The sequence below is a fragment of the Corvus hawaiiensis genome, chromosome 1 (genome assembly GCF_020740725.1).
Source record: "Corvus hawaiiensis isolate bCorHaw1 chromosome 1, bCorHaw1.pri.cur, whole genome shotgun sequence".
Taxonomy (NCBI): Eukaryota; Metazoa; Chordata; class Aves; order Passeriformes; family Corvidae; genus Corvus; species Corvus hawaiiensis.
Window position 1 is genome coordinate 44,022,507 of NC_063213.1, and position 25,716 is coordinate 44,048,222.

At 36.4% G+C, this 25,716-nt stretch overlaps 1 protein-coding gene across 9 annotated transcripts in view; it reads left to right on the forward strand.

Moving 5' to 3' along the window:
• Positions 1-25,716, forward strand: part of TBC1D5 (TBC1 domain family member 5) — a 317,984-nt gene that overhangs the window by 179,805 nt on the left and 112,463 nt on the right. For all 9 annotated transcript variants that reach the window (XM_048302259.1, XM_048302268.1, XM_048302273.1 and 6 more), the window contains 5 exons: positions 3,118-3,220; positions 9,238-9,326; positions 10,776-10,826; positions 10,920-10,989; positions 16,114-16,286. In XM_048302259.1, coding sequence (XP_048158216.1) covers positions 3,118-3,220; positions 9,238-9,326; positions 10,776-10,826; positions 10,920-10,989; positions 16,114-16,286 — 486 coding nt within the window. The remainder of the gene's footprint in view (positions 1-3,117; positions 3,221-9,237; positions 9,327-10,775; positions 10,827-10,919; positions 10,990-16,113; positions 16,287-25,716) is intronic.

Genomic DNA, 25,716 nt, shown 5'->3' on the forward strand with positions numbered 1-25,716 from the left:
TAAACAGGAAAAGGGGCTAGAATTAGGCTCCTAAAATTGGTATTGGTTTAAATTGGTTTAAACTGCAGGACTTTGCTATCTAAAGGCAACTGGAATAAAGTTTGTTCATGTGTGAGTGTTTGTTCCTATGCATTTTGAGAATCTTTATCTCACCTAATAATTAGGTCTGTTAAGTCTAGACACTCACAGCTGGGTTAATCATGCTTTAGAGTCTGTGTACCTGTAGAATTCTAGGACATGAATCATCTCTTCCTAAAGTATAAATCTAGTTTTTGTCTGATGAATCACACTGTAGAGAGGTACGGTTTTCTTCAATAATTATAAAAGGCTTCTAGCTCACCAGTGCCTTACAAAACTTTAGTTTCCTAAAGTCAGGTGAGAGAAATACAATCCATAATGTCTACGTACAATTTTCAGCCTGTTGCATGAGAATTACAGCTTCCAATATTTACAAGTAGGAAAGGATATTAAGTTAGTCCCAACTCATTTTTAAAAATTTTTAACAATAATCTGCAGGAATAGAAATCAGCAGATTGGCAGATGCAAGAGCATTTAACTCAAATCAAAATACCAGGTACTTTTTGGCATCAGAATGGACATCTAGGGTTGCAAATGGCTAGATTTCATGACCCTCTTTCTACCTCCAGTATTTTAGGAAACCAAAATGCTTAGGGGGCATTCCTCATAGACTAATCAAGTGGATTTCTTCTCTTTTGTAGTAGTACTTTTATGTATTGGACTACTTAGTTTCTGCTTCAGGAGTTACAATCACAATTTAGGATGATAGAAGGTGTGTGAAGGTGAGTAGTGGTGGGTGCTGAGGTTCCAAACTTTCCATCCCGCAAATAAGAAAAAAATAATTGCCAACATAAAAAAGGCAGTGGAGAAGCAATTGGACAGCTACATTCTTCCTAAGTATGTGGAAGAGATGGAAAGAAACAGCAATCCATTGATTATGATCCTCATTTCTGTCTGCCACCAAATTTGTTTTGTGCATCCTTTGTTTGCCAGCCTGTTTCTTCAAACTTCCATGTCAAATTCTGGCTGCCTCTGGTGTAGGGGCCCCTAAATCAGCTGAAGGACTATTTTAGAAAGTTGTATCTGACTCACGCTGGTCTTCACTTCTAGAAAGCAGGGACCTGAATGCACCATTATTTACTAATTGTAGAGTTGTGATAAAACAGTCTAGGAAAATTCCCATGTCCTTATGCAGGCTTTCTCAGAGATGTAATTAAATGTAATATTCTCATGTTCATGAAAAGCATTCTTACCTTGCTGATTTGAGGATACTGTATTTCTTTAAAACAGAGCTTTAATCATAAAGTGACATTTTCCACAAAAATCCATCCTGAACTGATAGTTCCCTCATGATCTCTTCTATTTACATTTACTATAATTAATACTTCAGCCAGCTTATTCCTGAGTTCATTATTATCCATTCCATCACAATCTCTGGTATTACTAGATCCTCACAGATATCTCTGTGTATTTTTGAGTTTTCTATGTTAGTCTTCTCTTCCTAAACTTCATAGGGCAGGCCTGAATAACAGTCCTTCAGAAATAATCTCTTCAAACCCCTAAATTATGTCAATTGCCATCTGCTGTAATGCACTTTTGGTCTCAGCTGTGTCCTTCCTTTACAGTAATGTGATTAGTACAAGTTCATACAAGTTTCCAAATGTTGGTTTACCATTACCTCCACCAGGTGCCAGGAAAATGTTACACCTCTCATCCCAGTGCCTCTCTCAGGACTTCAGCATTACTGTGTTCAAGGCACAGTGTCTTCTCTGCCTTGGCTCTTTATTCAGCTCCTTCATCCAAGGATTTCAAAGCACCTTTCTAGCCTTAATTAGTTCTGTTTCTGTGCTTGCCTGTCATCACCTCTGTGAGATGACCACAGTGATTATCAACATTAATAGTCTTATCTGAAGTAATTTATTATGATTTCCTATATTGTTGCTCTGTGACAGGCTTTACAACATCCTTAAATACAACTGGTCTGGAGTATAGCATTGTAGCTCAGACCTGGGAAATTTGTTTGAAGAAATCTTGTTTCAAACCATGTGATTTAATTTTAAAACTGACAATACTACAACCTTTTTTTCATCTGTCTAGCCTGAGGCCTACAGTTGTCGTCTTTTTTAAGTATTCTTCTGTTTTGCTTTGTCCAACTTTACCATTTCCTTTCTTTTTAGTATTCTGCCTTTTCAGATTTTATTAGTTATTGCTCTGTATAACTGTGGAGCAATGTGGTTTGGGATGTTTGCTTTATGAAACATTTTTTTCCAGATAGTTATTTCTTCAGTAACAATGAAAGCACCTTTGTTTGTGCACTTACTGTAATTTTAAATTACAATACATCCTGCATAACCACTCTATTTTGTCCCTCCATTAGTCAAGGAGCAGGAAGCACAGGTGAGAGTTGCTTCAGAGTAGTTACAGACTGGAAATATTTACATTTTCGGTATGCATAGAACAGGATTTTCCCAGAAGCTTTTTTTCTTTATTCTCACACAAGATCCACTTCATTCTGGTTCACTTAGGATATTTGCCCAGCCAGATTATTTTGTAATTGTAAAGTTTATTTGCAACAGCTGTTAAAGACAGTGAAATGTCTAAGTGTGTTATATTGCAACAGATACCAGTAAGAAATACTAGATTTTAGGATACTGGTTTTCATGTCAATTATGAGATAATTAAATAATCTTGTCATCAAATGATAATATTCTTTCAAATATTAAAGGAATATTGAACCTTTGTGTATATGCATCTTCTGACATATTCTCATCCATTCTTCCATTTCTTCCATTGTATTTCATTCTTTCAGATCTCTAGCTTTAATGAGATTAAAAAGGATTAGTTATTTAAATATAACTGTGATATCATCATACCTATGTAGCAGACTGGTATATATTAAAGAACATGGTTTATAATTTCGGTTGCAAAACAAATGTAATAAATCTTTAGAAGTATTTTACTCTAGTAGCACCCACAATTCACAGAGCAGTGGGAAAGCAGACAAGGGAGAGGCTCTTACCTAAAACCTCTTCTAGAAGACCAGCAACTGGCATTCTGCGCACTCTGTTGTTTACTTTTGCTGTATTGCTTCATTTTCAGCTTTCCCGAAATGCAGTATTTCCAGCAAGAGAACGTAAGGAAAATTCTTACAGATGTTCTGTTCTGCTATGCCAGAGAAAATGAGCAGTTGCTTTATAAACAGGTAATGAAAATACTGTACAGGTGGCATTCATTGACTCAACATTTTCTATATGGTTTGACAATAATGTACCTCTGTTGTATCTGAAGTTGTATCATAATGCTGAAGTAATCAAAGAGCTGCTTGTCAGCTGGTTGGTAAGTAAGTTCATTGAATAACATATGCTTTTTCCTCATAACACAGTGCCTCAAATTGTTTTCTTTAAGGCTGCTAAGTTTTCTAACTTCAAATTTCTTTATAAACATCTTTGTCATTGGTTAAGAAAGAAAAAAACCGAAGAAAGGCTTTGTCTGCTTAGGTAAAGAAAGAAAGTATGCCACAGGATTTTAAATGGTACTGAATAAACAAAAGGCATAAATAGTGACTTCTGAAATTTAGACAAAGTTTACTATTTTAAGTTTTATGTAATATTTTAAGTTCTTCCCCGAAGTGCTAAAGCCATGCAGTATGTTAGCAAATAGATCTTTATCTAACCTTGTAGCACCCAAGTACAATGCAGCTGACAAAATCCTGAGTGAAGGATAAGGGTGCTACAAAATACTACTTACAGGGTTACCTAAAGGAGAGTCTGCTCAAACCATTTTTGATAAAATGGTAAAGAAGGCCTAAGTAGCACTAAGTCTGTATCCACAGAGTTAGTAACTTAATTTATTTCACATTTGTTCTGAAGGTTTTGAAGTAACTATAAACACTATACTGTATTCATATAGCAAGACTAATATGCAGAGTATCAACCCAAGTGTATTTGTATTTGTTTCTTCACACAATTATCTGTAGGCTGAGTAGAGATTGACAAACCCAGGGATACTTTGTGTGCATGGACAAAGGATAAACTGTAGAGGAGCCAACTTCAGGTAGATAGGAAATTTGTTAAGACAAAAATACAGAGATTCAGTAAATGTGAAGATTTTTATAAAACAATCTATGCTTTCAGACATAGTCTGTGATCACCCTGTCCTCAAGCCAGGGAATAGGGTTATTTCATAGAAACAAAGAACATGTGAGCTGAAGGAACAGTTACTTCTGAAGAATTTCTTAGAGATTATATAAAAAATGGACTATATAGTTATCAAACATATGAAACATCTATCAACTGGTTATTTTTCATGTTTGACAGACAGTGAGCAAGGAATGGTCTTGCATAAGGACAATAAAAATGAGATCTAGGAGCTGTATTTTGAAGGGCACTGCTTAAAAAAATGCTTTGCAGTATTCAGTCTCCTCTTTCTAGTGAATATAGGCCAGAGGACTGATGATGGGAAAATGGAAGAACACATTCTAGCTAATTTAGTCTATCATTTATTGAACAAGAAGTATTATTTTACTCTTTGATATGACTTAAAAGGACTTAATTACCCTCTGCTCATATTTAAAATCCTCTTGATTCCTTACCAAGAAATAATACCTTTCTATATAGGGATGGAATATTTAGCCAGATCAAATTTAAAAAGAAAAAAAAGTGCTGCGTTTCATCACAAGCTGTTAAAGCTATTATTTTCTACTAGGTGACACCCCGTTTAACATAGACCATATTGTTAATAGTTATGGGATTTTATTGAATTAATGAGACTGTTATCATGTAGTAGAATGTCTTGCTGAGTTAATTGAAACTGCAGAGATTATATAAATGGTATTAATGAACTTTGACTGCCTGATGCCTCAGCTTTAATAAAGACTGCTTGGTGGGCTAAATGAACATAGGCGGATAAAAGAACAGGTTCAATTTTGTGAGCCTACAGGCTGTTGACAAAGAAAACTTCTTTACCTCTGTTTTCAACTGGTATGCATCAGTAACGTGGTAGTTCCAGGAAGGGATTGCTACAGGAAAAAGGGGAGAGGAAGTGCAGAAAATTAAGTGAATTTGGATCATGAAAAACTGTTGATTTAACCTCTCTGAACTGTGTTTAGTATATCACCCAAGTCTTGTGGTGCTGTGCCAAATAGCAAATGATTGTGGTTTTCCTCTCTTGTTGTGGACATGTGTTACTTTTATTAGGAGCTTTGTGTTTTTCTTACCTCATTTTAAAAGGGTAGGTTTGTCTGGTTGGTTTTTTTAAACAATAATGCTCCTTTTAGCTTATTAATAAGATCCTCCTTTTTTGTCCCCATGCTCCTCTCTTTCTAGATAACATTTTTTTCATGTCCACCATTACCCTTCTCTGAATTAGCTGAAAAAAATAGCCTTTGGTAGCAACAGGATATGTTTTTTCCTTCTTTTATCAAATACCTATCTAGAAGTCAGTCTCCCTGATGTAGTGTTTTTACCAGACTCAAGCCTCAATTCCCATGAAAATTTCCACTACAGCAAAGCCTAGCATATTTTTGAGAAAATAATGAAGGTTTCCATTTATTCATTGGTAACAGATCATCTCCAAGTTGTCTCCACAGCGACCTGAATACAAAGCCCAGATTAAGGAGCTTGTCTTCATTTGCAGTTTCCATCATGGGGACTGGTTCTGTTGTCATCCATGAGAATTCCTCTGTCTCATTTGTATGACCATATACAAAAGATACAATTGCCATTGTAATTATAAAACTTGGCCAATGAATGGAGACTGATATTTCTGTCTGTCAGCATCTGTCCCTACCCGATGTTATCTTCCAAAATATTTGGAAAAATTATAGTTCCTTGACAATTTGCATACTTAAAACATTCTATTGAAACTATTACATAGCATCAGCATATAGTCTTACAAGAAGCAATCAATAATGTTTGTTTAATATGCATATATGCATGAAAGCTATCTTTGTAGTATGGTTTCTGAGAGTTTTTTGGCCAGCCTGAAGGAACATTTTATTTGATAAGGAAAAATGTATTTCTATCCCTAGTCAAATGAAGTAGAATGTCGTGGAGCTGTATTACAGATTTTAAAGGCAGAATCTTCCCTGGGATCACTGCATTTTTAAATAACAGCTATAAATATAAAATCTAAAGAGAATAGTGTATTGTACTTAAGAATATGTAAAAGCTACTCTTAGAGTTCTTCTGTAAGAGTGGTGACAAAGTTCTGGTCCTAGTTACACTGAAAAGAAATAGTGAAAATTAAGCTAAATCACTAGGCTAGCTATTGTTGGTTCATGATTTGATTGCCCTTAGAGAAGTCAGTATAATTTTGAAATGCATTGATTTACTTGTCTTTGTAAAAAGGCTATAATTCTGGTTTTCTTTCTAAACCATAGACTGTATTATGGAATCAATATTTTGTTGTAGCTGGGAAGTGTCATAAAATTATCTGAGCTCTGTCAACTTATTTATTAGCACTAAAGAGTTTTAGTAAACTGTAGCATTGAAAAAAATATGTGTATGCATATTACACTGGTAGGTTTCTTGCCAAGCTAAAAATCTCTAAACATTTGAAGTACTCTTGTAACTGAAAGATCAGAGGTATCTTTTTGAAATCCTGATATTTCATCATCTGTTTGTTTTGGTTTTGTTATATGTGGGCAGCCACATTATGATTCTATTTTATTATAGAGTTGATATATTATTATGTTGGAAGAATGTGTGATGTGCTTTTATCTTTTATAACTAATTCTTATTTTATGTCCTCTTTCTTTTTCTTCCGCTTATATGTTTGCAGCTTAGTTGGTAGTTTTTTTAGATAGTCAAGTTTTTTGGCATTTCCATTTCTCTTATTTCATGTTTAGTATATCAGGGCGAATAAAAGATTAGACGTGGAACTGTTCGTGGAACTGTTAATTAACCGAGGGCTCTGTGTGTGGAAGTACAACCCTGGTTATTTAAATATTTTTGCCACTTATATATTGTCTAATCCTGGACCTTTCTCCTTTGACATGACCATAGTATTTTAAGAAATCAAAACTTGACAATTTGTAATCTAACCCGTTTGTGGTGTTTTACATCAGCTTCTGAAATAAAATGGCTGTATTTGGGTTTTGGTTTTCCTAACTGAATTTTTCTTTAGACTTCATCTTTCAAAGTAGTCCCTAGAGGTTCAGAAATAGGAAGGGAAAGAAAACATCCAAACTTCAGCCCGCCATTGAGGCTATAACAGTCATCTCAGTCCTTAGGAAATTAAAATTAAATTTCCTAGGATTTCAGTTGATAGCACACAGAGAGATCGTGAAAACTTTTTGTCAGGGTCCCTTCCCCCTGCCATGTGGTCCTGGGAGAGGGGCCCTGGGGGGGAGACACAGGGTTTCCCTAGACCCTAGTCAGCCTCGTTCCCCATTGGTTGTTTTGTGTTCCCCTGCCTGGGCAAGGACCCTCGGGTCCCGTGATTGAGCAGTTCCTCGGCAGATCCCCGGCCATGCGGCTGGAGAAATAAACATCTCTGAAATATCTATCGAGAATCAGTCCATATATATTTCTTTTCCACGGGCCTCGTTGTTTGATACACGTGTTACAGCATCCCCACTCTAACAACTTTTGTCAAAATGGTCAAAAGCTATGCCAAGCATACTCAAGATAGTTAATGATGTAGAGAGGGCTTCCACATCTGCCTCTTGGGTCAGTTCATACCACTTAAGGAAAATGCCCATTATTTCCAATAAAAGTTCAAGGTTTTTAGTAGTTAGTGGATCTGCTCAGTACATATGAAGCTGATAAGCTAACTTCCTGGTGCTGAATACTCTTGTATGGAATATCAACTGATACACTAGCAAAGCAGCAAGGTCGCTTACAAGCATGTAACACTTCCAGTGTTCACATCTGTCCATCACTGAAAGGGCTGGAAAAGCAAGTGCAGAGGCTTCCTGGCTTGGAACTGCAGCCATTAAAAGTAGAACATTTCCTATCAGGGGACCCATCATCTGACTCCTGACAGCAACCCAAAATGCTGTTGAGCTTGATGAACCAGCCACAGTGCTCCTTCTGCAGCAGGATAGATGAGATAGTCTTCCTGGAACCCCTGCGTGCCCAGAGCACTCACCTGGAGTCAGGACTGAGGCTACACTTGATGAAATAGTTGCACCCTTGAACTGGAGCACTGCTGGCAGCAGGTTCTTCCTCCTACAGCTGGGTAAGGACTCCATCCAGAGCCAGTCCCAGCAGGGGTAGCCTGGAGACTTGGCACCAAGCCCCAGCTGTAATGGATGGTTTTGGGCAGAGGTCAGGAATGCCGTCCCCTTAGAGTGATCTTGTGTCCAGAGACAGACAGATCTCAATCCTTCTTCCCACATTCCTTCCATCACCAAAGGGCTTCCCTCCCTTCGTTTGTATGGCTGACCCCTGCCCCAGCCTGGAGCCTGCGTAGCTCCTCCCTGATGTCCTAGTCCCAACACTGGGATCCCAACGCTCCTGGGTGGCCCAGACATGCTTCTAATGCTGGCCCAAGTCCTCAACTGCCCACCCATTTTTTTTTGTTCTGATTTCTGCATATTTCTATATTTTTTCTGTATCTTAATGTAGATTGCATATGTAAGTAGTACTCTGCAGTGGAACAGTAGCAGGTCTTCTCTGCATTGTGTTTAATGAGTTTATTTTGAGTGTTGACATAACAACTTAAAAGAAAGAAAACCAAAAAACCCAAAAACGTATTTTAATTTTCATGTCCTTAGAAATGCAAGTTTCGTTTTCTTTCCCAAATAGCTACTCTTGTCTCCTTTGGAGCCTACTGTTACACTTTTGTCTACGGTTTTGGAACATTATAAAATACAAAATAATTTTACATTTTGTAATTTTTCCCTATTGCAGATCTCTGTACTGTAGATCATTATTATAATTATCATAAATAAAATTCATATTTATGAACATAGATCTTGAAGTAAACTGCCAGGTGCAGGGTTGCCTACCATTGCCAATTTGTTGTGTGTTGTGTTAGAAAAAGGGAGACTAACTTGTTTCTGTATATTATAGAGGAATAAACACTTGGATTTAATCAGGATTTAAGATAAAAGCCATTGATTATGAAACTGTTCTGTTAAGAATGTGAATGAATGTTCATGCTTTTAGTTAGTCTGCACCTAATATTGCTGTCTGCCTTATGCTGTGCATTAGGAACTAACTATTATATGACTGGAAAACCTAAATATACTTTTGCTTTTCCATTTCTATTTAGGGCATGCATGAACTTCTGGCTCCCATTGTCTTTATCCTACATTGTGACCACCAGGCTTTTTCACATGCCAGTGAAGCTGCACAACCAAGGCAAGCATTGCATCTTATTTGTATAAAATCCATTTTCTTTAAAAAATAAGTTGGCTGAACTATAACTTAAAAATATTTGTTCCATAATTCTTTGTTTATACTTCATAAATTAATATCAGACATCATTTCATCCTTGTGCTTTGATGGGAATATCCTTATTTCGTCTTTCCTACTACAGCTTCTGAGATTGGCCCCTTCACAGACATTGGCTTGTGAAAAAATGGGGAGACAAGAAACCTAAGGGAAACTGTGATCTAAAAGCTTACATACCTACCTGCAGTTCCACCTCATCCTTATTGCCAGAAGTGGTTTCGGTTTTGTCATTGCTGAGAGGAGACAGATTAGTGAGCTACACTCACAGAGTAGACATCTTACCACCGACGCTCTTTCCTCATATCTTAAAAGGGGAAATAACCAGTGAAGACAAATTGTTGAGATTGGTATTTCTTTCATCACCTGCAGTGTTGTAGCTGCGATATCCAACTATTCTTTGCCTTTGTAGTAACATTATGTTAAGCTATTGAGCCTCCATTTCTTTCAAAAGTGTTTATGTGTGTATGCACGCAGTCATATTCATACATATAAAATATGTCATCACACATGATTGTCTGCTTTTATTCTTGCCCCATATGTAAGGCTTTTGTTTTTATTAAAAAAAAATAAATAAATTACTTTCATTCTTGTGATATTTAGGACATTCCATTTGGTTTTTTTTCACTCTGTTCTGGAGTCCATCTGTGAATAAAAACCAATTTAATTGTGTGTGCAATATAATATAACCTCTGTAGGTACCTCTCCATGTGACTGCCCAAAGGTGGTTAAGCATTAAGATGATTATTTACAAGTGTGTGTTTTTATTCAATGTCTGTCCTTAGATATCCTAAAATGACCTAGAAGATGCTCTTCAGTGCTAAGTAACTTAAAATAACCATGTGTTATGTACAGCATTCTGTTCCATCCCCACTGAAAAAGTAGAGCTAAGCAGCAAAGTAGATGGAAAAGAGGTGCTGTCACTGATTAATTGCTGTTAAAGTACAATAAAAATACAGGCTATTAAAACAAAATAAATTAATGTTTTGATACTGCATATTTGACCAGTAACCATATTTTTTTTTTTTGTTTGGGACAAACAGTGATAGATTGTGCAGCAATCAATTATTCTAGATCAAGCATATTCAAATAATACATTGTGACATTCAGTAATTTGTTATTTGGAATAATTAGATGGTTACTTCATTGTAGTACAGACAAGGCAGCTAATTTGTTTTTGATCTTTATAAAAAGGAAAGACTTCATTTGTTCAATGGAGTTGCTCTTTTTAATTAAAAAGGCTAGTTTTCTCATTTGCACTTTATATGAAACTTGGCTTATAAATACATAATAGTACATGCAGAACGCTGACCAAAAATAAACATTCACATTTGGATTGTTCACTGTTGCCTTTTTCAGCGAGGAAATGAAAGTTCTTTTGAATCCTGAATATCTGGAACATGATGCCTAGTAAGTTTTAACAAGTCTCTTTACATTTAATTTGCTCTTATTTGTAATTGACACCATTATTTAACACCAAGATTCTGGGTTGTTCCCTTTCAGTGCGATGTTCACACGTCTTATGAAAACAGCAGAGCACTGGTTTTCAACTTTTGAACATGACAGTCAGAAGGTAAATATTGCTTTAAAATCTACTTGCGTTTTTAAGCAAATGTGATTTTAATATGATTCATGTTACTTAAAGCTAATTAGACATCTATTAACTTGGTTAAAGCAGTCTCAAACAAGTTTACAGTCTTTAAAGGTTCTTCAGAATCTGGTCAGAAGCACTTGTGGAGTGTCCTCCTATGTGTTGAAAGATCACTTGATAATCAAAAGCCAAGTGTGCAAGCACAGATTTTTCTGTATATAAGTGATGTTCTTGCATAGCATTTGAAAGACTGCCTGTCATAGGCACTTCTGTGTCCAAAACCTGTGCAAATGTCATGTTAAATAAAAGTCTGTAGGTAAAGTATTAAGCTTTGAATTATTTTCAGCTGTTTACAATACAGACAATTTGCTGTGAAACTGAAACTTTAACCATAGACTATCTATCAAAGGTCAGGGTGTATCTTTCCCTGGCATAATCACTCCATTTCGTTCATTTTTTTCCTCATAACCTCAGGATATTCAAACAGAGGGAATGTCTGTGCCTTCAGATCTCTTGTGTATCTGTACGGACACCACTGAATTTAGTATGTTGCTGCTTTCATAAAGCTTTTGCAGTGTCCTGAGTTTAGTTCTGCAGAACTCTCCTTTGCAAGGACCTTCTAGAGACCTTGCCTAAATCGTGCATGGCAGGAAGAACAATTCTCTCAGTCAGTTGCTCAAGATTTCCTTTGACTATTTCTTTTCCTTTCCATCTTTAAGTTTCCCTTTTTTTATTTGTGTGATGGAGGGTATGTATGGAGGCTCTAGCAAAATATTATTAATGGTATTATGGGTATTGCTGAGACTTTCAGTGTATTATATCCTAAAAGATTTGGCCTCCAAACTTAGTTTCATCTTGATTCACTCCAGCATTTTTTGCATAGACCATGGGGACAATATCTAGAGTTAACAAAAAATTAATGAGAATTTGGTTGGTTCTGGATGTCCATATGTGTGCACCAAAACCTATAGTTGCAAACTGTAATTAGGGAGTACTAGTTTGAATGGTGGTTTTGTCAGTCTAATGAAGAAAAAGTTGTTCACCCAAGACTCATTTAAAAGCATCTATTTTCTTTAAGTATTTAAAGTATTATATATTTTATCAGATATGGAGCATTGACATCTTGGCCTAAGTTATCTACAGTTAAAAATTACTTGGATTTTTGTATAATTTCAGTAGCTAGGGATAAAGCATATGAGATACAAAAGTTACTGCATTGGCACTTTTATTTCAATAACAAGGCTGTGAGATATGTTTCTCTGAGTGTAGCTTTTCAAAATTCAGTGTATTCAAATGTATTTGTTCCAATTTCTGTGACAGAGGTGGTAAAGTCTGAGACTGAATGTTATTCCAGGAAATAACTAGGTCTGCTTACAGACTTGCAGTACTTGGGTAGAAGGTGAAAGTTTACATTGCCCTTTCCAGTCCTTTCATGGCATAAAAAATTAACAATGCAAAGAGAATGGATTAATATCTAGTTGTTTGTTCTTGTTCTTTGCAAACATATATAATCTTTAATAATCCTTTCTTGTACATATGCCTTTTACAGTCATGACTTTGAGGGTTAGCTACATAATAAAGTGTGAATCTTCACAAAGGAAGCAATGAAAGCATGTGCTCTGAGAGACGTGTTACATTTTACAGCCTCTAACAGTTGTTTCCATTACTCCCAATTGCCATTAGAGGAGCTGCTCCAGCTACTCCATTCCCTAGTGGTTAATGAGAGAAATCTGTCTGCAGTTCATACTTGTACTATGTCCTAGCCTCTCTTTTCTGCTGTAGCATTTGTTTCCTAAATGCATGAATATATAAGTTGTATTAGTATCGACTACCAGCCATGCCAGTTCATGTTGTGGTACGTAATGTTTTGTGACAGAACTTGGTGACTCTTCCTAATATTTAGCTTAAGTTTTCAGCAGCATTTCACTGGTATTCATATTTAAACTGCTTTTAAGGGTGAATCTGGTGCTCTCCTATAAACAAATAGCACATTCTGAGCCATCCCTCATTTTGTCTTTTTGTTGTGAACCACATCCTTTTAGGATTGACCATTTGTATTTCATGTTAGTAATAGATGACTAAACACATGCACTCAAATATTTTTTCAAGAATTAAAAGCTGACAAAAAGAAAATGGGTATTTTCTCTCACGTGGCAAATAATTATATAGTGAGTATGAGCAGGAGCACAGTATTGGTTGGCCACTTGGATTTAGGCACAGGCACTGTGAGTCATTCCTAGTTAAACATTTTGGCGGCTTGGTTTTATTAGCTTATTTGAGCATCTTTCTGTTTGGGCTGTTTGTTTCACACCAGCTATGTGATTTTTGGAGCAATTTCAGCTGACTAGAGGTATTGTCATTTTCTCAACCAAATTGCATGAGAGGAGACAACAGACATGACTTTGTTGTGCTCTAGTCATCCACCAAGCTTCTTGGTGGAGTAGACGGAATCAGGAGGCATGGACAGGCAAGGCTTTGTTACTGGCTGCAGCTGCTTCCTCACAGATTCTGTCATGCCTTGAAGATTTCTGTTAATAGGGTTAATTTCTGAGATGCTGATAAACTGCATTTTGATGGATACCATTTACTTATCTCATGCTTTTAGAAATGGCAAGCCAGCACGTACTATTGGATGCACTTAGCCATCCGTGTTTGATAGTCAGTCAGTCTGACAGTCAGCAATGTGTCAGTGCTGCATTATGCCAAGGTGCACAAATGCTGCAAGTGGCAAATAACTCCAATTTTGGCACAGAGGAAGCTTGCATTAGTTTTGATATTCACAATCTTTCCACGCTTGAGCCAGGGTTTAATAATCTGTCTTCTAATTTTGTAAAGATGGCTTGAAACCCACAGACAACTAATGGTGTAAAGACTGAACTGAGTAATAGCTAGTCTTTTCACATTACAAGTTCAAATAAGCAGAGGGATTCTGATGCTGAGCTTTCCATATAAGGTTTTATGCCTATAATAAAGAAAAGCTTAAAAACACAGGTCTTTTGAATCATCAGTTATGAATGCATGAAGTGGTCAAGCTGAAGTTAAAGTCAACTTGAATAAACCACAATAAAGTTCATACCCCAGATGCATGCCAAATGATAGAACATGCACAGTCTACAAATACATAGAGTTACAGACTTTTATGATTGGTTTCAAAGATAAATTCATATGTTTATGAAAAAAGTTAATATAATGACATTTAACATTAAGGCAATGTTACCATATCATGCTTTAAGAGTGGTTTTATGTATAGAAGAAGATTAGTAGATACCTATTTTCAATATTTTGCATTCTAGCATGTGACCAAGGAAATAGTGAAATGGGTCTGAAATGATAGGAAATAGCCATACAGTGAAGAAATAAAATTCAGGGTAGAAAGTACGCTGCCCAACTTGGTAAGAAAGAAGTTAACAGAATAATTTAAAAAATAAGTAGGAGAAATATCCTTTCTCAATGTACCTGCAGCTGTGAAGAGCCTTGGTATTTAACTAAGTGACAGCATTGCTTATTAGCCTCTAAGACACTAGATGTTTTATTTCAAATTTTTTTTTGTTAGACTAGCAAAGATTTTGAATAAATGCATGCCATGTCAGTGAGCTTTATTTGACGATCTGAGGGAGCTTTTTTCAAGTGATTTGCTAGAGTATCTTAAATGAATATGTCTTGGTACCACAATATCATGGTTAAATTACCACACTATGATAGACAGATCAGTCCCTTTGCTGCAACTGCCATAGCAAAGCAACAATTAAGCAGATTTTAAGATACAGTTTATAATCAATCAGGTCCTTAAATAGAAATATATAGAAATCACTGCTCAACATCCTACCATATCTTCTGCAGTACAGAAATCAAACCATTAAGAAAAGGTACTTCAAGCAAAGAAGATCAACATAAAAAAGATACTTTTTGGTAGACATTATTAAATGTTCACTGCCCATTTGATTATTAAACCATGGGATTTTGAAATAACCATAGGAAACTACCTTGGGAACAGCTTATCCAATGAAAACAAACTTTCTTTGTTATTGATTGTTAAAAATAATGCTCTTTTCACGATATTGAAACAAGTGAATTTGTATTTTAACAATGTAAAATGCAATGAAGTCTCCTGAAATGATTAACCCTTTGATCTGGATAATGCTTCTCTACTAATATAGTGAGCAAAAGTGTAGAAAAACAGCAACTGTTTTTCAAACTGAAGCTTTTGGGTCAGAGGTCATGATGACAGATTGTAGCAAAGTCATTGCAAAATTCTTCTCTTCTTACTGTTCCAATTTTCCCTGTTTTATAACCTTAACAATGTTCCTAACAGATTAATTCTCTGTTTCCCTGTCCCCCTATCTTTCTCTTGATAGTTTTGACTTGTCCTTTTTTATTTCTCATTCTCCTTTTTACATGTTTCCTATTTGGTGCAGTTCATTACTTGCTGCATTTTTTCTGGCATTCTGTCTCTTTTTCAATATTTAACTCTTTTGCAAGAAGAACAAATTTAAAGCAGTACTATTTTCAAGGATGCTAATACTCCACTGGTTTTCACTTGATGTGTGTTGTGTTGTAGATCATGGCATAGTTTGCACAGCCCTCAGGTCCAACCAACTGCTGTCTCATTGTTCTATTTCTTTTTTCCCTTAAAAGTTTCTGATGCATTATCAAAGATGTGTAGGTTTTAAGGTGCAGCCACCAGATTTTCTGAGCAAGGGAAGCCTGTTTAGAAAGGATTGTTTGAAAGTAAGTTACTTCCTATTTGGTATGCAATTTATTGTCCTCTGAGGGCATGTATTCTCTACTGAGTTACCATTCATCTGCTTTATTCTGGACTGACTCAGACTGCTGATATTAAAGCTAAAATAAAGCTGTCAACACTTTGTCAGAGCATGAAAAGTAAAGCATGCACGTAAAAATTGATGTGCAGAATGACGGGCACTCCTTGGCACTCCTGGGAAGGGGAATCCCACAGTATCTTCTGCAGAAGTGGATACTTGAGATTCCTCTTCTGCTATAAAAGAAATTAGTTTATTTGGAAGCCAGTGTTTACAACAAACGAAATCCCTTTAGACAAAAAGGCTTCATGGGTTCTTTTATTCACCCTGTTTTCTGTATCTACAGGAGAAAGACGTGATGATAACACCTATGCCCTTTGCAAGGCCACAGGACTTGGGGCCATCCATAGCTATTGTAGCAAAAGTAAATCAAATTCAGGATCATCTGCTGAAGAAACATGATATTGAGCTGTACATGCATCTGAACCGACTGGAAATTGCTCCACAGATTTATGGACTGTAAGTCTTTGCAAAGCATTATTTAATTTAATTCCTTGGGGATTTTGTTTCACTGTATTAGGAAATTTTTGCCTTTAAATTTTGGATTAGAGGAATAGGACTAGAAAGAAGTACTTATCTCTTAGAATTTATTTGTTTTACAGCATTATAGGAAATGCCACCCTACTGTTGTAGTTGTGACAGTGGCATTTCCAGTGCAGATAATGTCCATTCAGCTACGTATTAGAGAAGATGATGAAGACTCCTGTACTTACTGCATCAAGTACAGAGTCTACTTGGAGTTCTCCTATAAGAACACATGGGATAATAGGACACAAAAAACTGCTAGCATTGAGTGGTTTATTCACTTAATTTTATCACCAGTCTAGTATCAGTGAACTTTTCCCTATTGTGTTATGGGGTTTTGGGTGCTGATAATACAGGGGGAGCAGAGGGGCATGTTAAAAGTGAAGGCAAGGGTGTAATAAATTGCCTATGTACAGAGTCAGCCCCATGAAGCTGCTTCATATCCACTCGGCTGGTTGTGTATTGTATACCCCCATTCCAGGGGGGCTTATGGGGCCAGATGTGGCTTTGGTTGTGGCCTTATCCATGTATTTGTGCAGCACTGATTTCAAACCATTTATAGCTGCTGTAGTCAGTCTGGGTCAACACAGAGTGTGCAATTTGTGTGAACCATGAATAATGGTGAATTGACTGTGGTTTTGAAGAAGAATTTTGCCTTCATTGTCTGGAATTCTAGACATTTGATTCATTTTGATCATTCCTTAAGGAGTTGTCAAGCCATATGTGCAGTTGCAGGGACAGAAAAAAGACACTTTTTTTTAAACTATTTTTTACAGTGATTTAAAGTAAGATTGCCTCTGCCTTAAATGAAAAAAAAAGTAAAGGTGTGAACTTCCAAATGCAATTGTGGATTGTAACAACTCAATAGAAAATAGAGAAAGGGAAGGAAAAGGTGACTGTGTAAATGTCAGGCCATAACTGCAATACTTAACACTAAAGTCTAATTTGATGTTACTGTAAAATGAAAAAATGCTGCAATGTAATATGCTCTCAAGAGAAGAGTTGAACTACTTATTAATAACTTATATTAGGAAGATAAATGTAATTCTACAAAACTTACTTAAATATATTTTATAGGTATGGGTTACCTACAGGGGAGGAAAAATAAGCCAAGGAAACTCAAGGTATTAAAAGTACAAAGAGGACAGATTGTCCTATTACAAGATTTTTTGCATCATGTATTTTCTTAATATCTACACAAGTCTGGAAAAGAAAGCAAGCATCCCTAATAAACTTCAGGGGTAGTAATGAATAAGTAGGCTGTATAAAGATGAAGGAAAACAAAAATAAATTGTTTCATTTATGAAGACTTATGAAAACTAAGAGAGAATAAAATAAGTTAAACTTCAGAAATTTGCAAACAGATATTTTGGGGCAAAAATAATTTGTAATGTAGGTATTAGTGTCAGTTTCAGATTTTGCCTTTCAGTAAGAGAAATAATTGGAAGAAAAAATTATACTTTAGCTCTAAACATAATATTATAATAACAGAAGAACAATGCAGTCTGGTGTGGCATAAATAGAACCGAATCTGAATAAAGAAATTTACAGTTAAGAGAATGAATTATGAGAAAGAGCTTCAGGCTGACTATCAGGAAAACCTTACTAACAGGGAGCTGTTAGACTGTAAAATAATATGTCAAAGTTAACAAAGGAAAAACCATCAGAATGTTTTAAAAACAGGCTTTGAAAAGCTCTCAGAAATGGATGATATCATACAGACAGAGTCTGCATTGGCAGAAGAGGAAAGTAGGTTACCTGTGAGGTCATATCCTGCTCTGATTTCTGATTTGATATGGACAGGAGAAAAAGAAAGGGAAAGGAGCGTGACTGTGTTGTATTATTCTCACCTTTAATGATGTCTGAACTCTCCAGACTAGTAATTTCCAGTAGTGAACCAGCTGACTGTCTGAGATGCTGCATCTTTTCCTGTATTTAATATTTCTTGAACTAGCAACAGCATTTCTTTAAACAGCTCAGGTTATCAATAATTGCTTAACCTAACCGAAGTGCAGAATTCATCTGAGTTTTTTGTTGAAGTTTATTGTTTTGCTGAAGATTTACCGACAATAAGTATTCATCTGTCAGCCTTGATACCACTCAAAAATATACAAATGGTAGAAGAAAGACTGGGAACTTTGCTCAAAAGATATTACGGCATTCCTAGAGAAAAGGCCTGTATTTAGTAGCAGTCTACCCTAACCTGTACAAGTTATAAAGTTCACTTATTTTAAAATACAACATTTTATACTTTGCATCCTTCTATAACCTTCTAGGGTAAGGCAGAAACAATTATTTGCATTTTCATACAGTTGATTCCATCATTTGATGTTTTCAAATGCTTCTTTTTATTTTTCAAACACTAGCAAGACTTGTTCTGCTGGCAGGTCAGGTACCCTAGCTGTTTGTACATTTCCATGTTCAGAAACTGTCCCTTACAATAGAATGTGGTTATACACTTCCTGAAATTATGTTTACCTGCTTACAAGACCAAGTTTAACAGGCATTTCACTGTACGACTCGTTAGTTTTGGTTGCTGTCCAGTTTTGAAATTTTAATCCAAAGCAGTAGATTGCCTTCTCTTCCAAAGTGCAGCAGTGAACAGACTTTGCATTCCCTGGCTGTCTCATTCCATTGCTGATTGGGAAGAGAACCCAGTTAGGTACAGCAAGGTAGACTGGGTCCTGGCTATGCCATACTTCCATGCTCTGGAAGTTCAAGTTGGTGTCACAGACAGCAGCAGCCTTAGCACAGGAATTTCTGTGTCTGGAAATTTTAAGACTTCACTGTCATTCACTTGCAGTCAGCCACTGCTTGTCCCTGTGATTATTATTCAGCTGCTATTAATATCAGCTGAAATGGAACCAGCAATACAGAGATAAAGGTTTTGTGCCTTATCTTTCTTTCTTTGCCATGTCTCTAGCCTGGACCCCAAGATAATGTTTTGCAAAATAACATTGTTTCACTCACCTGGTAGTACTGTGTATAGTCTAACCAAACTATAATAATTATCTAATTATATCTAATTTTGTACTTTGTAAAGTCAAGTACAAGAATGGTTTGAAAATAAAATGGAATTGATTACATTAATAGTTCAGTGACATGCTTTCCTGATAATAAACCTTTCTCTAAATAAAAAGAAAAAATTGCTAGGATTGAACATAAAGATTGGATGTTCCGAAGGGTTGACAGATTGAATATTCAGTTTAATTTTAAAATTAGATGAGTTAACAATGATTAATGGCCTAGATTAATTGGTACTCTGATGTTAATTTTTTTGACCCTTACATCTAATTCATGTTAAAGTACAAAATAATTACTGCAAAACGATACTGCATCTTCTGTAGTGGCCAGTGTTTGCAGGGACAAATTAAGCAGGTTAGGCTCTCAGCTTGAAAAAGGACAGGGTTTGAGGAAAGTCTTCATATACCTGTATTATATGATATTTTCTTCCATTTAAAGAAATTTGTAGTAGGCAACTTCTTTTACATTTCACTGAAAAGACGAATCCGTTGGAAAGGTCCCGCATAATGTCATTATTACCACTTTATTTTATGTACTGAGGGTGAATTATATTGCACCAAATTAATTTCTCATGGAACTCCATGCAATAAGTACAGCCAGATCATGTGAATATATATGATGCAGTTGTATAGAAATAATACACAGGAAGATAATGACAAGGCGTAAGGATAAAAAGCTTTATTTAAGAACAAAAATTAAATGTTGGCATAAACTCACCAGCTTCTGCATCATAACACTGATGGCAGTATTATAGTGGTAAAGCAAACTCCTCCTAAGCACATATCCAACAGACAATAAAGCACATGCAGAAGTGAGCGTAAATATTTCATGGTGGTTTTAGCTCAGTACAAAAAGGGCCTCTCAGAACATTGAGCAGCGATGACTCTGCCTTCCGCTGCCGCTCTGCTCTGCAGCCATCGATCAGAGACGCTGCCTACTGCGGCTCGAGAGGCGCTCAGCCCTGTAGCCTGGTACAACCATGGCACTTCAGGAGGAAGCCTACCACAGGAAGCAAAGAAATGAAAAACAAAAGAGAAGGGTGCAAACTAAGTTGCAGGGGATCTAGGCACAAGTGTAGATTTGAAGGTAGCATTGGAAAGGTTATGTTATGGTAAAGTCAACAGCAGATGTGCTGTTCCACTATTACTGTTCTTACTTGCTTTGCTGTGAGCACTGCTGTGGGGCATCCACCTGTTTTAGTTCCTTGCCCGTGCCATTATGGTACCAGGCAGTATTCTTTTGCGTAATTAGATTGGTCTCTGGAGGGAGAATTTAAAGGATTTTACCTGTGTAGTAAAGGAACATAAATCATATTCATTGTATCCGAAAAAAATTAAAATCCCACTAGTTATCAGAATAAGAAATCTTTATGATCTACGGAAAAAGTAGAACAAAGATCAGTCTTGCTAAGGAGAACTTTTCAGATCATCCAGGATGCCTGAGTTTATTTTTGATTCTCACACTAAAAGAAAATGAGATAATATATGACATGGTCCAAACCCATTACATTTCCTCTGTAGCTTTTAATCCAGTGTCATCAATCAATTGGACAGCAATTACAATGAAAGCAACTTTGAGCTATTGTGCACGTAGTAGAGGAACCACCAAAATCTGGCCTTGCTATTAAAAGGCAAGTATCTGGCAGCGAGTATCTAGAAATGGGTAAGACTAAGCAAATACAAAGTCTTTCTGAACAAAGCAATAATTCTCATTTGAATGTCCAGGACCAAATTAATCATGAATTTAGTATCTGGAATTGCTGTTGATTTCCAGTATTTATTTCCTGTTTGAATTAAACAAAGCATTATATGTAAAATTGATTTTAATGGACTATAAATCACAGCTGGTCTGTCAGTAGAGGGCTTGTTGAGGATTTAGTGCCAGATGACCAGGCCTTTCTAAAAGAGGTTAGTGTCTGCTGTTGGTCCCACAAATTACTAGATACAGTCTACTGGATTTTTAGATAGAGCTTTTGGGGGCTGACTCAGGTATCTGAAGACATTACTATGAATTCTATCTTGCGTAGTGAAAAAAGTACTGTAAGAGGAAACCTTTCTAAGTTAGGAGACAGAAGGAAACACCTCTGAAGCTACTTTAGAAAGCTACCCTGTGTTTTGATGAAGACAGGGATTGCCTCAGCTACTGCTGACGTACCGGTTGACTGCGATGGTTTACTAATTCAAATTACTACCTCTTTGCAAATAAATGAGGACAATTCTTCAAGATCAGGGTAGGTATCTTACCTCAGGCAGCAAGCAGATCCTGCTTAACTCTAAAAGCTGCTTTTCTTCTGTTTCGAAGTAAGGCTACTCACCCTTTCATGATCTTAAATGGTAGATATCTGTTCCTTATTGTTGGGTTTCTCAGAAAGCTTTCTAGTTCATTGATTAAAAAAATGTATATTTCATTTTGTGCTGCTTCTTGTTGTGTATTAGGTTGAAAATTACAGTATGACAAACTTGCGACTTTATCCTTTTTCCCAACTGTCTTAAATAGTATTTTAGTCTTACCTCTGACTTTTAAGATTTTAACATGTAAATAATGTAAAAGACCACTCTATAAACAGAATGAAGGATTGGTTGAGGTGTCAAAAGTGTTTGTCAGAGTTTTACTCTCCTGCTGCATAATTATGTGCTGAGCTGATAATGAGTAGTACTGGATGTCTGTGAGGATGGAATGCAGATTTGTCATTTTGTTGCTCCTTGATGCAGGTGATGTGCTTCCCATATGAAGTACAGGGAGTTGTCTTTATCTGGGAAGGAAACAAGCAAGAAAGCTTCCATTTTGACTTTTGTCACATACCCTAAAAAGAAAAAAAGCTGGTAGCATTAAACATAAATAGGCTTAGATTCCACTGGATTTGAAAAGAATTAGTATCTTCTTAAACCTGTGATGAATTTAGTAGGACTATAGACAGGTGTTGGGAAGGCTGTCTTTGTCTTTTTATTTTTTACTTATGTAGACAGTAGCTGTTGACTATAAAATCAGAACAATGTATGGAGAAGTTCTACTCTAGTAAGGAATTTAAGGTACCATATACCAAGTATTTACTTCCTCTTTGCTTTCTTTATACTTAAATCCCATCAGCTGTTCAGGTTAACTACGTACTGTTTAATTTAGTGCATCGTGTTGTTTCTTTCAATAACATGGAACTTAGTCTAGAAAACTCATCTTGGAAATTGGTACAGAAAAGGCAGTAAGTAGGTCAAGTAACTGTTGCCGAAAGTAATGATCTCAGCATATGCCTAAAAAATGAAACTGTGCTAACATGCCCATGCTGACATGGTGTTAGGAGGCAAAATACAACACTTTGGACTTAAGCATTTGCGAGTAGCCCGGACATTTCCTGTAGCATCCAGTCCTGTGGATAATTCATGTTTTGGTTAACCAGTGCTTCATCCTCACTTCTTATTCTTACTGAGTCTATATGAATCAAGTTAGTATGGGCATGCAATCACATGTGACTAGCAAGTCCTTAATTTTCCTGTGAAGACATACCTTTAGAAATGATAATGATGTATTGAAGAGAACCATGTGCACCATCCAGCAAGGAAAGATCATCCTGTCATCAGTCCTTAAGATAAAAGTCAATATCCAAAGGTAGTCTGAAGATTAATACAAACAGTTGTTCACCCTCAAAATCTTTTGCATCACCTTGATGCACTTAAGAAAGAGCCACACAAAGAGGACCCTCTGCTAGAATCCAACAAGAGCAATAGCAAGATGTAGTAAACACAATTTAATGTTTAAATTGTAAAATTTAGAAGTCATACACAACTGGGATCTAGTGGGTAATGCAGCTAAAAAAATTTTGTTTGAAATTTTCAAACAGATTAGCATGAAGTACTTAAATGTGTAATGTTGGCTTGTTGGAAGCAGAGGTAACCCTCATTTTAAAAAACCTAAGTTTTTAATACTTAGTCATTATTCCATGTCAGAACAAAGTAGGCCATTTTGGATTTTTATAGATGGGGAGAAGGATGACAAGGAATTGCATTTGGAAAAAAAGCAATAATTAGTGAACTGCCTTAAGGTGTGGGATGTCAACTTTAGGGATAGCAGAGTCTTCAGTCTGAGTCTCCCTTGGCCTAGGAGGACATGTTAATCATCTGGCTCTTCAGGGTCATTTTCATTTGAGTTCTTCATTTTAGCAGAAAATTATATCCTGAAACCACAATTCATCACTAATGAAAATGTTGTTGAAAATTAGTGAAATAGTAATTCTGTAGGAATATGGCCAGTCTGCATTTTCTCTAAAAGCATCTGATTGCCCAGTAGAATGCAGTTAATTGGGAAAATGAAAGGCAGTATAGCGTCAGCATTGGGAAGAATGCTTCCTTTTTGGGTTTTCTCCCCACCAAAGTAGTAATTCACCAGGTAGTCAAGACACTCTGCTGCCACTTCAGATACCAAGACTAGTTCTTGGGTAGCCACTTCTACCCCTATGGACCGTGCTCTTCCTGCCCTTCTGTCTAACCAGATGTTACAGACTGAGGTGAGGGGTTTGGGTGAGGGAGGGGAAAAGGGTGGGAATCCTACGGACCACCTATATAATTCCCCTTACATGTTCTGAATTTTCTCTGGCAGTTGTTTGATTGGGAGTTCTTGAGTTGTAGCTTGAAAGCTACATGACAGTGTTGGAAGTCCATGCAGCAGTAAAAGATCCTGCCCTGAAAATAATGCAACAGTCTGTCCTAATTTTTAAAATGGATGAGCTGGATAGTAGTTCTCCATGACCTTGTGAACCTCTTTCCAACATCTTTTTAGAGTCGTAGAAGCCTCATCAATTAAAAAAAAAAATTCTTGTTCCAAATAGGTGCATGCCTTGAGTATCTTTTCTGGTTCTGATGTGGTTTTGAGCAAGAATTTTTAAAAGTATCCTATGAAATATTAAAGCAAGCCATCCATATCCGAAGAATAAAATCCATTAACACAGGTCACAGGAATAGCTTGCTCAAGAGTAGTGCTGTTAATTAGGATTGCACAATTTTGTGTAACTTTTGCATATTGTATGAATTCACAATATTTTAGTCTAGGTAAAGCATGAGAAGTGATGTCAGAGAAACATTTCTAAGAATAGAATTATTTCACCAAACTAATGCTGTAAAAATGGGGAGAATATTTCATCACACCTTGTACTGAACGTAATAGCAAGAGGCCCCAAAGGGTTAAGTTACGTAACTTAGCAGGAAGACTTCACAGATTTTGGCAAGAAGAGCAAATCTGTGCACAGCATTGCAAAATAGAATTGTCTAGTGAAAAAGAACAAAAGGAGACAGGAGTAGGAGCTGGTTTCCAATATGTATTTTGAAATCAATGAACAAGTCATACCCAAATCTTTACAGAAAGCCAAGGGTGCTGCCCTTCTGTATTCTTCCTCTGAAAACACTCTTAGCATAGCATTTGCAGCTTAGTATTGACTGCCAGTGATGACTCCCTTGAATTTCCAGATAGCACTGTTTCTAAGGCAAAAAGGCGGTGGACGCGCCTAGACTTTGTTATTCACTATGGAATGTATTGACAGCAGAACAGCAATTCTTCCCAAATGTCAGAGAAGCAAAATGGCATCACCCACTATAGCATCAGCTTGAGAAGTCCATGAGAGAGCATTGCCTTTCATAGACCTTTATACTGTCATCTGTCGCTTTTAATGATCTGCTTTTCTTTACTTCTTGTCACCTTATTTGTAATTAGGACCATGGTTAGCATACTTCCTTTGATTACCTTTTATACTGTTTTTTGTCTGAGAAAGTGTCCAATACAGTGATCTTTGAATGCCACAGAAGCATTGGTATTGAGAAAGTGGAGAGAAAAGAAATTTCATCTTTCCTGGTTTTTAAGTTCCCAATATAATATAATGCAGAAAATAAGAGATAATGAAACTCCTGCAGCTTCTGACTGCTGGTACTCCTACCAATAATGCTACCAGGTTTTTATTCACAGAAGTGGAGAAGTTAGTAAAAAATATTTTCATACTTTGGATAAATCTATACACATACCCACATGTGCAGTGTAGCAGCAGAACTGCACGTTGTATGTTATGAAATTTGTTGCATAACATGTTGTATGTTATGAAATACCGTTACAGTGTTTAAATCAAGATTCCACAGATCTAAACAAAGTCTTTAGTTGTTTACAGCATACATCAGTGACTGTTGTGTGAGCTGTTAGTCTAAGCTTGGACCTTGCAGTTTATTCTATTTCTAACAAGTACATGTAGGAAGGACATGCAGAATCAGTAATATAGGGTTTAGGGGTTTTTTTACTAATGGAAATACAGTTAGGTAGAAATATATGGGACATCTTGAATCAAAGAATTCTCATTGTCTTAATTATCTAA